At 40.0% G+C, this 16081-nt stretch overlaps 1 protein-coding gene across 1 annotated transcript; it reads right to left on the reverse strand.

Annotated features, from left to right (window-relative positions):
- Positions 1-14716, reverse strand: SATL1 (spermidine/spermine N1-acetyl transferase like 1). Its single transcript, XM_064278450.1, has 6 exons — positions 12703-14716; positions 8807-8858; positions 2738-2818; positions 2035-2136; positions 1395-1435; positions 1-759 (listed from the first exon to the last, which is right to left on the reverse strand). The coding sequence occupies exons 1-6, from the start codon at positions 14332-14334 to the stop codon at positions 589-591; spliced, it is 2079 nt and encodes a 692-aa protein (XP_064134520.1). The 5' UTR covers positions 14335-14716; the 3' UTR covers positions 1-588.
- Between the last annotated feature and the right edge of the window lie 1365 nt (positions 14717-16081).

The raw sequence follows: 16081 nt of genomic DNA on the forward strand, positions 1-16081 counted from the left end.
TTAGGATCCCTGGTGGCGCAGTGGTGAAGTGCTCGGCTGCTAACCTAAAGGTCAGCCGTTCGAGCCCAGCAGCTGCTCTGCAGGAGAAAGATGTGGCAGTTTGCTTCCATAAGGATTTACGGTCTTGGAAACCCTATGGGGGCAGTTCTACTTGTCCTATAGGGTCGTTATGAGTCAGAATCGACTCAACGGCAGTGGGTTCTAAGATGCTACTATTTACCTCTAAGAGAGAAAAGGCTGCCAGTTGATCATTATGCTTACCCCGATTTCAGATGTTAAAATGTGGGGAAAAAAATCTTAAATTTGGTGAAATACGGCAAGTAAAAAAAAGCTTAAAGTCAAGTATAAGTGATTTTTGACTTACCTGCTCATTTGGGTTATCAGCAGTGCTCCTAGCCATGAGTATATGATTTGGGATAATAGGGAGTTGACCATAGCTGCAAAATCTACTTCAGAGTAAAAGATCTACTCCAACCAGACTGTTATCATCATTTGTATTGTACAACATTCAAAGCCAAACTGTCGTTGAACTCAGGTGACATTCAGATGTTGAGGCCTGTGTTGGGATGTGTTGTTACGCATCCTTCTTCATTCTTCCCCTGCCATTTCCATGAGTTCTTCTCTATTAAATCTGAACAGGTGCCAGCCCTCCTCAGAGGAAAGGTCTAAAGCCCCCCGATGAGTATAGTAGTCAATAGAAGCCTGGTTCCAAATAACGACAAGGAGGTGCATGCAGTTGCACTGGCTTCTGATGGCTATCTGTTTAAAACCAAACAAAAAACTCTTATCAGCAAGTATAGTCTTCATTAACACATTTATTTCATTGAAAGTCTACTATATGTGAGGTGGTTTGTGTACAAAATACTTCAAAATCATTTTCTCTTGGATTTTTTTACAGCTGTAAAAATAAAAAACCCTCACTGTTGCGAGCTTTAAAATCTCTCTCGAGTCCAAAACTGGTTTGCAAAGTCCGCTCATTGGTTTTTCTGTTGACTGTTTTTTTCTTCATGCTACAGAAAATGTTTACCTAAGAGAACACATGTTTTTGTATGTATTTCTAGAGCTCACAAGGGTCTAGCTTTTACACTATTTTCCAAGTCATACTGTGGACCTATTTTATGGGCAAAATTGCCTTCTAATCTCCCTCATGCTTGCGTCTTTCTGCTTTACAGCAAAAAATATATCATGTGGTTGTGGATTATATACAAATCAGTTTTTTATTAAATGTAACTCAAATATAACCTATATGAGTATCTGATTTGGAAAAACCAGTTTAATTTGAATAAAATATTAAAGTATATTTTGGGGTTATGTCAGATAATGAGATTAATTATCTAATTAAATAATAATATTTGGTGATGAAATTGAGTATCATTACTAATTGTAAAACATACCTGACTTAGCCTCTTCAGCATTTCAGCTCCGATACCTAGGCCTTTTGAATAGGTAATGCAAAGTGAAAACAGCAAGTTAAAAAAACTCCCTTAACACAAGTTATTTGCTTTAGTTTAAAATAAAAGAGCTCTGTATCTAGTTATTACATATTACACATATCTAGTTATTACATATTACACGTGTTGAAACATCTCATGAATATTTTTCATTCTTTTTCTCATAATTGGAATGTGATTCCAAAGGCAGTGGAAAAGAGTTTGCAGTATATTTTAAATATTAGTGAATAGGAAATGAGTTTTTGTCACTATCATCTTATGACAGGGTATATTTCATATTTACTTCTAGTCAAACAAACCCAGAATGTCAAAGCATTTCTTAAAGATAAAAGTATAGCTATGGTAACTTTGCTTATTCCAGCCCTCATGGGAACTAATAAAAAAATATTTTGTAATCAGTGGCTGGGTCTTCACCACATGCAAGGATAACTAGGATAGTATCAGATTTATGAAACAGAAATGAGTTACATAAGCTAACTTTAAATACCACATTTATACTAAACTGTTGTCTATAATCCTTAACATTAAAATATACTGTTTTGATTTTTAAAGTATTTATAAGTAATACTAAATGTATTTTGACCTCGATAAGCTCGTATGACATAAAAGTCCTCCAGGTGAAGTAACTTGCCAATCCAGGGGTCGTATGCAAAGTAGTACATGGCAAATCCAATGGTCACTGTGTCTAAAAGAGGGAAGAGAAGGTAGGTATAAAGAGGTTAATGCTTTGAATCGTAGAAAGTATTTTCCCCCAAAGTGGAACATCTTTCTTTTGTTTTTTAAACAATTAAGGTAATAAAAGGTCACTGGACAAAATTTCAAATACTAGAAATATATTAAGTAGAAGGTATAAGTCCCTTATAATACAACTTTGAAGAGGCAGAACCTCTTAAGAGTGTGGAGTGTATTTTTCCCACGCATATGTAAACATAGGTACATATCACACACTTAAAAAAAACTGATTGTATACTCTTAAACTCTTCTCCTTGCTTAATAGCCACTATATGCTATCAAACTGTACTTTGTTCGCACAGTGGTACATATCACACACTTAAAAAAAACTGGTTTTATACTCTTAAACTCTTCTCCTTGCTTAATAGCCACTATATGCTATCAAACTGTACTTTGTTCGCACAGTGGTACATATCACACACTTAAAAAAAACTGGTTTTATACTCTTAAACTCTTCTCCTTGCTTAATAGCCACTATATGCTATCAAACTGTACTTTGTTCGCACAGTGGGGAAAATATACCCTAGATTAAACTGGAGAAAGAAATTCTTTACCTGATGGTTTATGTTGATTTTGTACTTCTGCAATCAGGCAGTAGAAAAGGGGATTGTCCCCAAAGCCATCCCTGAGTAAATCTGAAATATCAATTCGCATACAGTATGTCAAAAAGTTTACAGTAATAGGTAAGAGTAGGGCATTAGTTCATCAAATATCTCACTTGCCTCTTGTCATGGATTGAATTATGTCCCCCCAAAAATGTGTATATCAATTTGGCTGGGCCATGGTTTCTAGTACTGTGTGGCTGTCCTCCATTTTGTGATTGTAATTTTATGTTAAAGAGGATCAGGGTGGGATTGTAATACCCTTAAAAAAAAAAAAAGTCATATTCCTGATCCAATGTAAAGGGAGTTTCCCTGGGGTGTGGCCTGTACCACCTTTTATCTCTCAAGAGATAAAAAGGAAGGGGAAGCAAGCAGAGAGTTGGGGACCTCATACCACCAAGAAAGCAGTGTGGGGAGTAGAGCGTGTCCTCTGGACCTGGGGTCCCTGTGCAGAGAAGCTCCTAGTTTGGGGGAAGATTGATGAGAAGGCCTACAGAGAGAGAAAGGCTTCCTCTGGAGCTGACACCCTGATTTTGGACTTTTAGCCTACTTTTATTTTACTGTGAGAAAATAAACTTCTCTTTGTTAAAACCATCTACCTGCGGTATTTCTGATACAGCAGCATTAGATAGCTAAGACACGCTACACTAGAACAGAAGGACTTTTTTTTGTAATAATTTTTATTGTGCTTTAAGTGAAAGTTTACAAATCAAGTCAGTCTGTCACACATAAGCCTATATACACCTTACTACATACCCCCATTTACTCTCCCCCTAATGAGTCAGCCCGCTCCCTCCCTCCAGTCTCTCCTTTCGTGACCGTTTTGCCAGTTTCTAACCCTCTCTACCCTCCCATCTCCCCTCCAGACAGGAGACGCCAACACGGTCTCAAGTGTCCACCCGATACAAGTAGCTCACTCTTCATCAGCATCTCTCTCCAACCCATTGTCCAGTCCCTTCCATGTCTGATGAGTTGTTTTCGGGAATGGTTCTTGTCCTGGGCCAACAGAAGGATGGGGACCATGACCTCCGGGATTCTTCTAGTCTCAGTCACACCATTAAGTCTGGTCTTTTTATGAGAATTTAGGATCTGCATCCCACTGTTCTCCTGCTCCCTCAGGGGTTCTCTGTTGTGCTCCCTGTCAGGGCAGTCATCGGTTGTGGCCGGGCACCATCTAGTTCTTCTTGTCTCCGGATGATGTAAGTCTCTAGTTCATGTGGCCCTTTCTATCTCTTGGGCTCATAGTTATCGTGTGACCTTGTTTTTCTTCATTCTCCTTTGCTCCAGGTGGGTTGAGACCAATTGATGCATCTCAGATGGCCGCTTGTTAGCATTTAAGACCCCAGACGCCACACTTCAAAGTGGGATGTAGAATGTTTTCATAATAGAATGTATTTTTGCCAATTGACTTAGAAGTCCCCTTAAGCCATAGTCCCCAAACCCCCACCCTTCCTCCGCTGACCTTTGAAGCATTCAGTTTATCCCGGAAACGTCTTTGCTTTTGGTCCATTCCAGTTGAGCTGACCTTCCGTGTATTAAGTATTGTCCTTCCCTTCACCTGAAGAAGTTCTTATCTACTAACTAATCAGTAATTAACCCTCTCCCACCCTCCCTCCCCTCCCCCCGTAACCACAAAAGAATGTGTTCTTCTCAGTTTATACTATTTCTCAAGATTTTCTAATAGTGATCTTATACAATATTTGTCCTTTTGCCTCTGACTAATTTTTTTTAATTTCACTCAGCATAATGCCTTCCAGGTTCCTCCATGTTATGAAATGTTTCAAAGATTCCTCACTGTTCTTTATCAATGCGTAGTTTTCCATTGTGTGAACATACCATAATTTATTTAACCATTCATCCATTGATGGACACCTTGGTTGCTTCCAGCTTTCTGCTATTGTAAACAGAGCTGCAATAAACATGGGTGTGCATATATCTGTTCATGTGAAGGCTCTTATTTCTCTAGGGTATATTCCGCGGAGTGGGATTTCTGGGTTGTATGGTAGTTCTATTTCTAACTGTTTAAGAAAACGCCAGATAGATTTCCAAAGTGGTTGTACCATTTTACATTCCCACCAGCAGTGTATAAGAGTTCCAATCTCTCCGCAGCCTCTCCAACATTTATTATTTTGTGTTTTTTGGATGAATGCCAGCCTTGTTAGAGTGAGATGGAATCTCATCGTAGTTGTAATTTGCATTTCTCTAATGGCTAATGATCGAGAGCATTTTCTCATGTATCTGTTAGCTGCCTGAATATCTTCTTTAGTGAAGTGTGTGTTCATATCCTTTGCCCACTTTTTGATTGGGTTGTTTGTCTTTTTGTGGTTGAGTTTTAACAGAATCATATAGATTTTAGAGATCAGGTGCTGGTCGGAGATGTCATAGCTGAAAATTGTTTCCGAATCTGTAGGTGGTCTTTTTACTCTTTTGGTGAAGTCTTTAGGTGAGCATAGGTGTTTGATTTTTAGGAGCTCCCAGTTATCTGGTTTCTCTTCGTCATTTATAGTAATGTTTTGAATTCTGTTTATGCCTTGTATTAGGGCTCCTAAGGTTGTCCCTATTTTTTCTTCCATGGTCTTTATAGTTTTTGTCTTTATGTTTAGGTCTTTGATCCACTTGGAGTTAGTTTTTGTGCATGGTGTGAGGTATGGGTCCTGTTTCATTTTTTTGCAAGTGGATATCCAGTTATGCCAGCACCATTTGTTAAAAAGACTATCTTTTCCCCAGTTAACTGACACTGGGCCTTTGTCAAATATCAGCTGCTCATATGTGGATGGATTTATATCTGGGTTCTCAATTCTGTTCCATTGGTCAATGTGCCTGTTGTTGTACCAGTACCAGGCTGTTTTGACTACTGTGGCTGTATAATAGGTTCTAAAATCAGGTAGAGTGAGGCCTCCCATTTTGTTCTTCTTTTTCAGTAATGCTTTACTTATCCGAGGCTTCTTTCCTTTCCATATGAAGTTGGTAATTTGTTTCTCCATCACATTAAAAAATGTCATTGGAATTTGGATGGGAAGTGCATTGTATGTATAGATGGCTTTTGGTAGAACAGACATTTTTACTATGTTAAGTCTTCCTATCCATGAGCAAGGTATGTTTTTCCATTTAAGTAGGTCCTTTTTTTTTTTTTTTAGTTTCTTGCAGTAGTACTTTGTAGTTTTCTTTGTATAGGTCTTTTACATCTTTGGTAAGATTTATTCCTAAGTATTTTACCTTCTTGGGGGCTACTGTGAATGGTATTGATTTGGTGATTTCCTCTTCGATGTTCTTTTTGTTGGTGTAGAGGAATCCAAGTGATTTTTGTATGTTTATCTTATAACCTGAGACTCTGCCAAACTCTTCTATTAGTTTTAGTTGTTTTCTGGAGGATTCCTTAGGGTTTTCTGTGTATAAGATCATGTCATCTGCAAATAGAGATAATTTTACTTCTTCCTTGCCAATCTGGATGCCCTTCATTTCTTTGTCTAGCCTAATTGCTCTGGCTAGGACCTCTAGCACAATGTTGAATAAGAGTGGCGATAAAGAGCATCCTTGTCTGGTTCCCGTTCTCAAGGGAAATGCTTTCAGGGTCTCTCCATTTAGAATGATGCTGGCTGTTGGCTTTGTATAGGTGCCCTTTATTATGTTGAGGACTTTTCCTTCAATTCCTATTTTGCTGAGAGTTTTTATCGTAAATGGGTGTTGGACTTTGTCAAATGCCTTTTCTGCATCAATTGATAAGATCATGTGGCTTTTGTCTTTTGTTTTATTTATATGGTGGATTACATTAATGGTTTTTCTAATATTAAACTTTGTTTTTTTTTTTTTTTTTTGCGTACCTGGTATAAATCCCACTTGATCGTGGTGGATTATTTTTTTGATACGTTGTTGAATTCTATTGGCTAGAATTTTGTTGAGGATTTTTGCATCTATGTTCATGAGGGATATAGGTCTGTAATTTTCTTTTTTTGTGATGTCTTTACCTGCTTTTGGTATCAGGGATAATGGTGGCTTCATAGAATGAGTTATGTAGTATTCTACCATTTTCTATGCTTTGAAATACCTTTAGTAGTAGCGGTGTTAACTCTTCTCTGAAAGTTTGGTAGAACTCTGCAGTGAAGCCGTCCGGGCCAGGGCTTTTTTTTCGTTGGGAGTTTTTTTGATTACCTTTTTTTGTTATGGGTCTATTTAGTTGTTCTACTTCTGATTGTGTTAGTTTAGGTAGGTAGTGTTTTTCTAGGAATTCATCCATTTCTTCTAGGTTCGCAAATTTGTTAGAGTACAATTTTTCATAATAATCTGGTATGATTCTTTTAATTTCAGTTGGGTCTGTTGTGATATGGCGCATCTCATTTCTTATTTGGGTTATTTGTTTCCTTTCCTGTATTTCTTTAGTCAGTCTGGCCAGTGGTTTATCAATTTTGTAAATTTTTTCAAAGAACAAGCTTTTGGCTTTGTTAATTCTTTCAATTGTTTTTCTGTTCTCTAATTCATTTAGTTCAGCTCTAATTTTTATTATTTGTTTTCTTCTGGTGCCTGATGGGATTTTTTTGTTGCTCACTTTCTATTTGTCAAGTCGTAGGGACAGTTCTCTGATTTTGGCTCTTTCTTCTTTTTGTATGTGTGCATTTATCGATATAAATTGACCTCTGAGCACTGCTTTTGCTGTGTCCCAGAGGTTTTGATAGGAAGTGTTTTCATTCTCGTTGCATTCTATGAATTTCTTCATTCCCTCCGTAATGTCTTCTATAACCCAGTCTTTTTTGAGCAGGGTATTGTTCAGTTTCCAAGTATTTGATTTCTTTTTCCTAATTTTTCTGTTATTTATTTCCACTTTTATGGCCTTGTGGTCTGAGAAGATGCTTTGTAATATTTTGATGTTTTGGATTCTGCAAAGGTTTGTTTTATGACCTAATATGTGATCTATTCTAGAGAATGTTCCATGTGCAGTCGGAAAAAAAAGTATACTTTGCAGCTCTTGGGGGGAGCATTCTGTCTAATTCTATGAGGTCAAGTTGGTTGATTGTAGCAATTAGGTCTTCCGTGTCTCTATTGAGCTTCTTCCTGGAAGTCCTATCCAGAAGGACTTTTTAAGGTAAAAACAAAACTGAGATTATTATGAAATAACTTCAATTCAAAGATAATACTGAAGTCCTAAGGCAGGAAGATGGAGTACATGAAGCATTTTTTTTGTTGTTGTTGTTTTAAGATTGTTATACATCACCCTGAGCAGTATTTTTCTAACTACAATGACATAATGACTTTATCTTAGTACAGTAATACTGTTTTAGTTTGAATACTGCTTTCATAGAGTGTCCGTTACTTTCAACTTTATATTTTTTAATGTTTCCATTAGGCCAATAAAACAGTTAACATTCTGGTGGTGTTATTATCAAGTGCAAGAACATACAGACTGTCATATGAGATGCTAATCCATGATCCACGTAGCTCAGGGTTCTATTTCTGACCAAGGCACCAAGATTGCTGTGTTAGGGCATGGCCCAAAAGACCCCACAAAACAGCCTTTCTTCTGAAGTTTGCTATGGATCTCTCGCCCAGTACTGTGGCAAAACCATTTATCTCTTTGGAAGAATGTTCTAAATTTTTTACAAAGAGTCATCCTTGCTCCTAATTTTCTAGGATCTAATAAATAACTTTCTTCGCCATGCATAATTTTATAGACTTTAATCATCTAAGTCTTCATCTTTCCTACCTAAAAAGTTCTAATTCATCATGAACTTCCTGTTCCTTTTGCCATCGGGTCAATTCCAACTCATGGCGACCCCATAGGGCAGAGCAGAACTGCCCCATAGAGCTTCCAAGGAGCACCTGGTGGATTCGAACTGCAGACATTTTGATTAGCAGCTGACCTCTTAACCATTGCGCCACCAGGGCTCAATGCATATGGATATTTTTAATGTCATGGTCTTTGTGTACCCAGGACAGTAGCGTCCACATATTCAAGTAAATATAGTACTGTGTGCATACATTATGCCATGTTTATTTTTCTACTTCTGAAAATACCACAGAACATCTTACCCATTTCTGTTACCGTCACTGCATCTAGCATGTTTTCATAAGCAGCCAGTTCCTGTCAAAGGAGAAAAAACTTTGAGTTTATGATTTAGTAACAAATTCTTAAGATGATAACGATTGGGAAGTTTTTATTGAGAATTTATTCACTTGTGATGTCCCTTGCAGTGTTAAAAGTGAGTCACACTTGACCCCCACCATCTACAAACTTAAATTTTAAAACAACACATTCAACAAAATAATATATATAAAGGGGGATTAATTACTTTGATACCTCACTCATGAGGGTCAATTATCCAGTTACCTAGCCTTGAATACAACCAGAAACTTAAAAAGTAAAGCAAAAAGGATTTCTGAGCATTCAAAGTAGGTATCCTTAAGTCTATGTTTTGTAAAGTCCATAGACCTTACAGAAGAACCTGCCATGTGTTTGCCTGTCAGGTGTTTTTCCCAGTTTAACTTTAGACTTTGTTTATTTTGCTTTTTACTGTTATCTTTTTTTTTTTATTTACATATTCAGATTAATCCTTTATGGTTTGGATCTCATGCTTGGAAAGGCAATCTCCACTTCCAGATTATTCTTAAATTCTTAATTGATTCGTTTGAATTTTTTTGTGTAAGAAGTGAGGTGGAGTTTTATCTTCGTCTTCCTAATTGTCCTAACACCATTTATTGAATAACCCCTTTATTCACTAATTTGAAATGTCTCCTTTATTATATTCTAAATTCTGTTCCACTGATCTATCTCTGCACTTAAAACCATAGTATTTTAATTACTTATAGGTTAATAATATCTGATAGGGATATCACTCTTTGGAACTTTTCTAGAAATGGTCACGTTCATAGTTCCAGGTGAAAATTTGGGGGTTTTTACTGAGAGTACATTAAATTTATAATGGAAAAAACTGTTAAAATATATAAGGAAGACAAAAAGGGCCAGATTATGTAAAGCCTTGGTAAGAAATTTGGATTTTATTCTCAGTAAAATCAGAAGCCCAGTCGAGTCTTGAGAGCTTTGACTGCCATGTAGAGAACGCATTGGGTGGGGAGGACACAATTACTTTTGTCTTTACCTTCCCTCACACACTGTAAACTCCTTGAGGGCAGAGACTGTAATTTAATAATCTTTGTATCTTTTACAGTACTTAGCACTTGGCTTTTCCCCTAATATGCATTCAATGTTTGTACAATGAACAAAAATACAGTGTTAATACTACACAGCACTCGTCTGTGCATCTCCAATGATCCAGAACCACACTTCAGGAACCACCATAATAAATGTTGTAGTTGCCTAGCTATGCAATAAACCCTGGTGGCATAGTGGTTAAGTGCTACGGCTGCTAACCAAGAGGTCGGCAGTTCAAATCCACCAGGCGCTCCTTGGAAACTCCATGGGGCAGTTCTACCGTGTCCTATTGGGTCGCTATGAGTCAGAATTGACTTGACAGCAGTGTTTTTTTTTTTTTTTTTTTTAGCTATGCAATGACTAGATCCCAAAATAATGGTGTGGTTACAAATAGGGTAGAACTGGTGTATACAAAGTATACTTGGAAGAATTTTTGTGGGAGGACAGTAAATAGAACCTGCAATATTTTCAGCTAGAGAATTACCACGATGCCAAACTCTAATAAACTGCTTTGCAAAAAGAGAATGTTTTATAACTTAGCAATGAACAGGAGATAGGACAAATGGAGAAGAACATAATGCCCAAAACTAATTAATCATTACATGCATATCTGTGGTGGACAGTAACTCAATTTTCTAGTATTTTTGTGGAGTCCTTGGGTGGTGCAAACGGTTATGCACTCGGCTGCTAACTGAAAGGATGTAGGTTTGAGTCCACCCAGACACGCCTCAGAAGAAAGGCCTGGCGATTGACTTCTGAAAAATGAGCCATTGAAAACCTTATGGAACACAGTTCTACACTGACACACATGGAGTCGCTGTGAGTTGGAATCGACTTGATGGCAAATCATTTTTTTTTTTTTTTGGCACAGTGAATACTAGTTAAAATTACTCCCAAGAAACTTGTGGTGTATTTTCAGGCACATGAGACAAAAAGCAAAGTAAACGTGGTCAGAAACTCCACAGATACAGGTTCACTGGAGTAGGAGAGTCCGGTGATGTATTTTTCCCTTGATAATAACAATGGGCATTGTTTGGAAAGCTAGGAAACAAGTTTGTGCAGATAAAGAGATTCACTGTGGTTCAATAAAAAATTTATTAATTTCAAACCAGGTGTAAGATACTAGAGCTACAAAAAAAAAAAATCTTCTAAATTATTTTCTACCACCTGGAAAATGTGGATCCGGAATAATTAGCATGTTGAGCAGAGTAGTTTGATTGATCATGTAATCACTTAGACTAATGCCAGCTGGAGAAATGATCTGGGAACTTGTGGGGATGGAACAGAATTGAAGCCATGGGAGGATATATAATCCAGTTCTTAAAGCTATGTAACCTGGCCTAACCAAAAAACCCAAACCCATTGCTGTCAAGTCGATTCCAACTCAGAACGACCCTATAGGACAAAGTAGAACTGTCCCCATAGGGTTTCCAAGGAGCAGCTGGTGAATTCAAAAAACCAAAAATAACAAACCCACTGCCTTCGAGTCGATTACCAACTCATAGTGACCCTATAGGACAGAGTAGAGTTGCCCTTATAGAGTTTCCAAGGAGCGCCTGGTGGATTCCAACCACCGACCTTTTGGTTAGCAGCCATAGCTCTTAACTACTATGCCACCAGGGTTTCCGGTGAGTTCAAACTGCCGACCTTTTGATTAGCAGCCGAGCTCTTAACCACTGTGCCACCTCATTTAAACAGATGAATTTTACTAGAAAACTTTGGTTATTTTTTTTCGGCCATTAAAACACATTCTCCAATCAAAGGGAACACAACTTTGGCTTAATTTAGAGATGATTTAGATATATTGGTGAGCAGATGGAAGATTTTCATTACAAAACTCTTATATAAGATTTCCATATCTATAGTCTATGCCTTGTTTCAGTCATGTATTTACTACATAACGAGTGTGGGCTACTGCTTTAATATGGAATTGTTTAGGTTTTGCATCACATAAGCAATTGCCTTCAGTGCCACAGAACTTCAGCACAGTAACGATAGCTATTGAACTGTCCCCTTTACTGAACTGGAATGATTTCCAACAAAGTGATTAAAATAAACATGTAAATCAGAAATGTTTAACTGTCATCCTTGGACCCTTGAGGGCTGTCTATGGATGGGCTTCGGGGATCAAGGAACATCAATCAGTGGATCATGGCAAATTTGTTGTGTATGAATATTGTTTTCTGGGCAGAGATTTATCAGCTTCTATAAGTGGTTATAAGTGGGTGTTATATAAGAAGCAGTGAGCATCCCCAGCCCCCAAACTTACCATTAGTACCTGAAATTCTATCATCGGTGGGTCATTCAAGTTAAGCATTCCTTTTCTCTAAAATCTTTTTTTTAAGTAAAAATTACCCCCAGGAGAGACAACACATTTGGTCCCTGAAACTTCCATGAAGTGGTTCCCCTCATGACCTTTTCAGCCCCCACTTATACACAAACACACGCATACATGAATGAAACTATGAATTCCAGAAGGTTGTATAACCAAAAACCAAACCAAACCCGTTGCTGTCAATTCCGACTCATGGTGACCCTATAGGACAGAGTAGAACTGCCCCATAGAGTTTCCATGGAGTGCCTGGTGGATCTGAACTGCCAACCTTTTGGTTAGCAGCCGTAGCACTTAACCATTACACCACCAGGGTTTCCAGAAGGTTGTATACACAGGTCATAATTTGCAGAGCCAGTATTCAAACCCAGCCTATGCCTCCCTTGCTCTCTTTTAGCCCTAAACTAATGCCATGAAGCTCCACAGAATTAAGGAGAGGCTTACTTTAATCAGGCGCAGTATTTCAGGGCAGTCTCGAGCCTCTGCAGGTCTTATCCTGAAAGAACTCATGCATAGTTGCTTCATGCTTGCTTGGCTCGTGCCTGGTTGTTTCACGCCTGGTTGGTTTGTGTCAGGTAAGCTTGTGCTTGGTTGGTTCATGCCTGATTGACTACTGCCCGGTTGGCTCATGCCTGCTTGGCTCTTTCGTGGTTTGCTTCTAACTAGTTGGTTCATACCAGATAGGCTCGTGCTGGGTTGGCTTATGCCTGGTTGACTCATGCCTCGTTGGCTTGTGCCCAGTTGGTTCTTACCAGGTAGGCTCATGCCCTGTTGACTCGTGCCCAGTTGGCTTGTGCCTGATTTGTTCATAGCAGGTATGCTGGTGTCTCGTTGGCTCATGCTTCCTTGGTTGGTGCCTAGTTGGTTCATACCAGTTAGGCTTGTGGTTGGTTGAGTCATGCCTGGTTGGCTCATGCTTCCTTGGCTCCTGCCTGGTTGGTTCATACCAGTTAGGCTTGTGCTCATGGCTGATTGGCTCACGTTTCGTTGACATGTGCCTGGTTTGCTTGTGCCTGGTTGGTTCATACCAGTTAAGCTGGTGCCTGATTGGCCCATGCCTCGTTGGCTCATACCGTGTTGGTTCATACCAGGTAGACTTGTACCTAGTTGACTCAGGCCTGGTTGGCTCATGCTTCGTTGGCTTGTGCCTGGTTGGTTCATAGCAGTTAGGCTTGTGCTTATGCCTGCTTGGCTCATGCTTCGTTGACTCGTGCCTGGTTGGCTAGTGCCTGGTTGGTTCATACCAGTTAAGCTGGTGCCTGATGGGCCCATGCCTCGTTGGCTCCTACCGGGTTGGTTCATATCAGGTAGGCTTGTACCTGACCGACTCTTGCCTAGTTGGCTCGTGCTTCTTTGGCTTGTGCCTGGTTGATTCATACCAGTTAGGCCTGTGCTCGTGCCTAGTTGGCTCATGCTTTGTTGACTCATGCCTGGTTTGCTAGTGCCTGGTTGGTTCATACCAGGTAAGCTGGTGCCTGATTGGCTCATACCTCCTTGGCTCATACCTGGTTGGTTCATACCAGGTAGGCTTGTACCTGGTTGATTCATACCTGGTTGGCTCATCCTTTGTTGGCTCATGCCTGGTTGATTCATACTAGCTAGGTTTGTGCTTGGTTGGCTCATGCCTGGTTGGTTGATGCCTCCTTGGCTCGTGCCTGGTTGGTTCATACCATTTTGGCTTGTACTCGTGCCTGGTTGGCTCATGCCTCGTTGACTTGTGCCTGGTTGGTTTTTAACAGGTAGGCTGGTGCCTGGTTGGCTCATGCTTCCTTGGCTTATACCTGATTGGCTCATACCAGTTAGGCTTGTGCATGGTTGGCTCATGCCTGGCTGGTTCATGCCTCGTTGGTTCATAACAGTTAAGTTTGTATTCACATCTGCTTGGCTCGTGCCTCGTTGGCTCGTGCTGTCTTGGTTCATAGCGGGTAGGCTTGTACCTGGTTGGCTCATTCTTTGTTGACTCATACCTGGTTGATTCATACTAGCTAGGTTTGTGCTTGGTTGGCTCATGCCTGGTTGGTTCATACCATTTTGGCTTGTGCTCATGCCTGGTTGGCTCATGCTTCCTTGACTCATGCCGGGTTGACTTGTGCCTGGTTAGTTCGTTACAGGTAGGCTTGCATCCGGTTGGCTGGTGCTTGGTTGGTTCATGTGTGGTTGATTTGTGCCTGGTTGGCTAATGACTAGTTGGTTTATGGCTGATTAGCCAAGGACTAGCTGCCAAGGACTGGTTGGGAGAGGACTCGTCCGCCGATGGCAGATTGGCAGAGGACTGTTTGGCCAATGACTGTCTAGATAGAACAGGAGCCCTTAACTACAGTGCTGTGGTGTGCGGCTGTCGCCTCTTCCCGGGTGTTCTCAACTTGATCTACACTTCGAGATACCCTTCCTTCAAGGTGAGAATGGGAGGAAAAAAGGAGGGTTACCAGAAGAGGGTTATAGATGCCGGCGGTTTGCTAGAGTTGACCTCACCGGCAATCACAGCTACAAACTTGGCTGAGTTTCAGGTTGTCATCTGTCCTTTCCCTGCCAACAGGCTGTAAGTGAGGGGAAGAAGAAAATGACCCTGGGGGAGTATTACCGCCTTACACCCTTGCTCAGTGGTTGCCTCATAGTGATGAAGTCACAATGCCCCCCGTATATACGCGCATACGTGCTCCCCCACGTGGCGAGGGAGGGGCAAGGCAGGGCCGGCTTGGCCACGACTTCACTTCCTCTTCTCAAGGAGTTTAAGATAGTAAAGTAAGACACTGGACAGAGTCTCAGAGTTTAGGCCTAAGAGAGCCGGCTGTTTTAAGGAACCAATTCAAAGACACTGGCTTCAACCTTTCCCCCTTTACCTCCGTCGCAGTCCTCAAATACTGACTTCCTATTTCTACCGTGATTTCCACTTATCACACCTTTCCCATACAGGTAGAAACTAGAATGGTTTACAGAGTTGTCCCGATGAGGTGCTGAAGTTAAAAATAAACATAACTACAGCAACCATTAACTGAGTTCTTATTTGACGCAGGATCAGTGGGAAGCACTTTGCATACAGTATCTCTTTCAATCCACACAGCAACTTTATTATCCCCAATTGTGAGGAAACTGGCTCAAAAGAATTGGTAACCTGCCCAAGGCCTCGTAACAGTTGGAAGAGAGCCTGAATTCAGAACTAGGTCTATCCAACTCCATTTCTAGGCTTTTTACTGCCTCCTACTCAGACTCTGATCATTCTCCTCTCCTTATCTGTGTGATCATGTTTCCCGCTTCTCCTCCCCCCCCCCCCCACTCCCGCGCAGAATTCCTTCTCCCATCAATTTCATCTGCTGGCTCATTTCCTCAGCAATGTATATTATGTAAGTGATGCTAATATTGTTTTGGATGGAGTGTCTTTTTGTTTGTTTTTAGTACACTAGAGAACTTGGTTGAAGTTTGAGGGCTTATACTGTGGTAAGGGCTTTACATATGCATTCTCATTTAATTCTCAAAGGATCCTGTGAAGTCTGTACTGTTGTTCCTCATCTTATCAATTAAAAAAAAAATCTCCACATAGAAAGATTAACTAATTTGCCCAAATCTAGTAAATGTCAGAATGGGAGTGGGGTCCAAGGCCCATCCCATAGACCAAAGGGTTCAAATAAAACCAGAGAGCCCAATCATCCTCCAGCCTATGCTGGCTATAAATGGAACCCAGAGAGCTGTTATGGATTGAATTGTGTCCCCCCAAAATGTGTGTCAACTTGGCTAGGCCATGAGTCCCTGTATTGTGTGATTGTCCACCATTTTGTCATCTGATGTGATTTTCCTATGTTATAAATCCTACCTCTATGATGTTAAT

This window comes from Loxodonta africana, chromosome X, assembly GCF_030014295.1.
Source record: "Loxodonta africana isolate mLoxAfr1 chromosome X, mLoxAfr1.hap2, whole genome shotgun sequence".
In the NCBI taxonomy this organism is placed as follows: domain Eukaryota; kingdom Metazoa; phylum Chordata; class Mammalia; order Proboscidea; family Elephantidae; genus Loxodonta; species Loxodonta africana.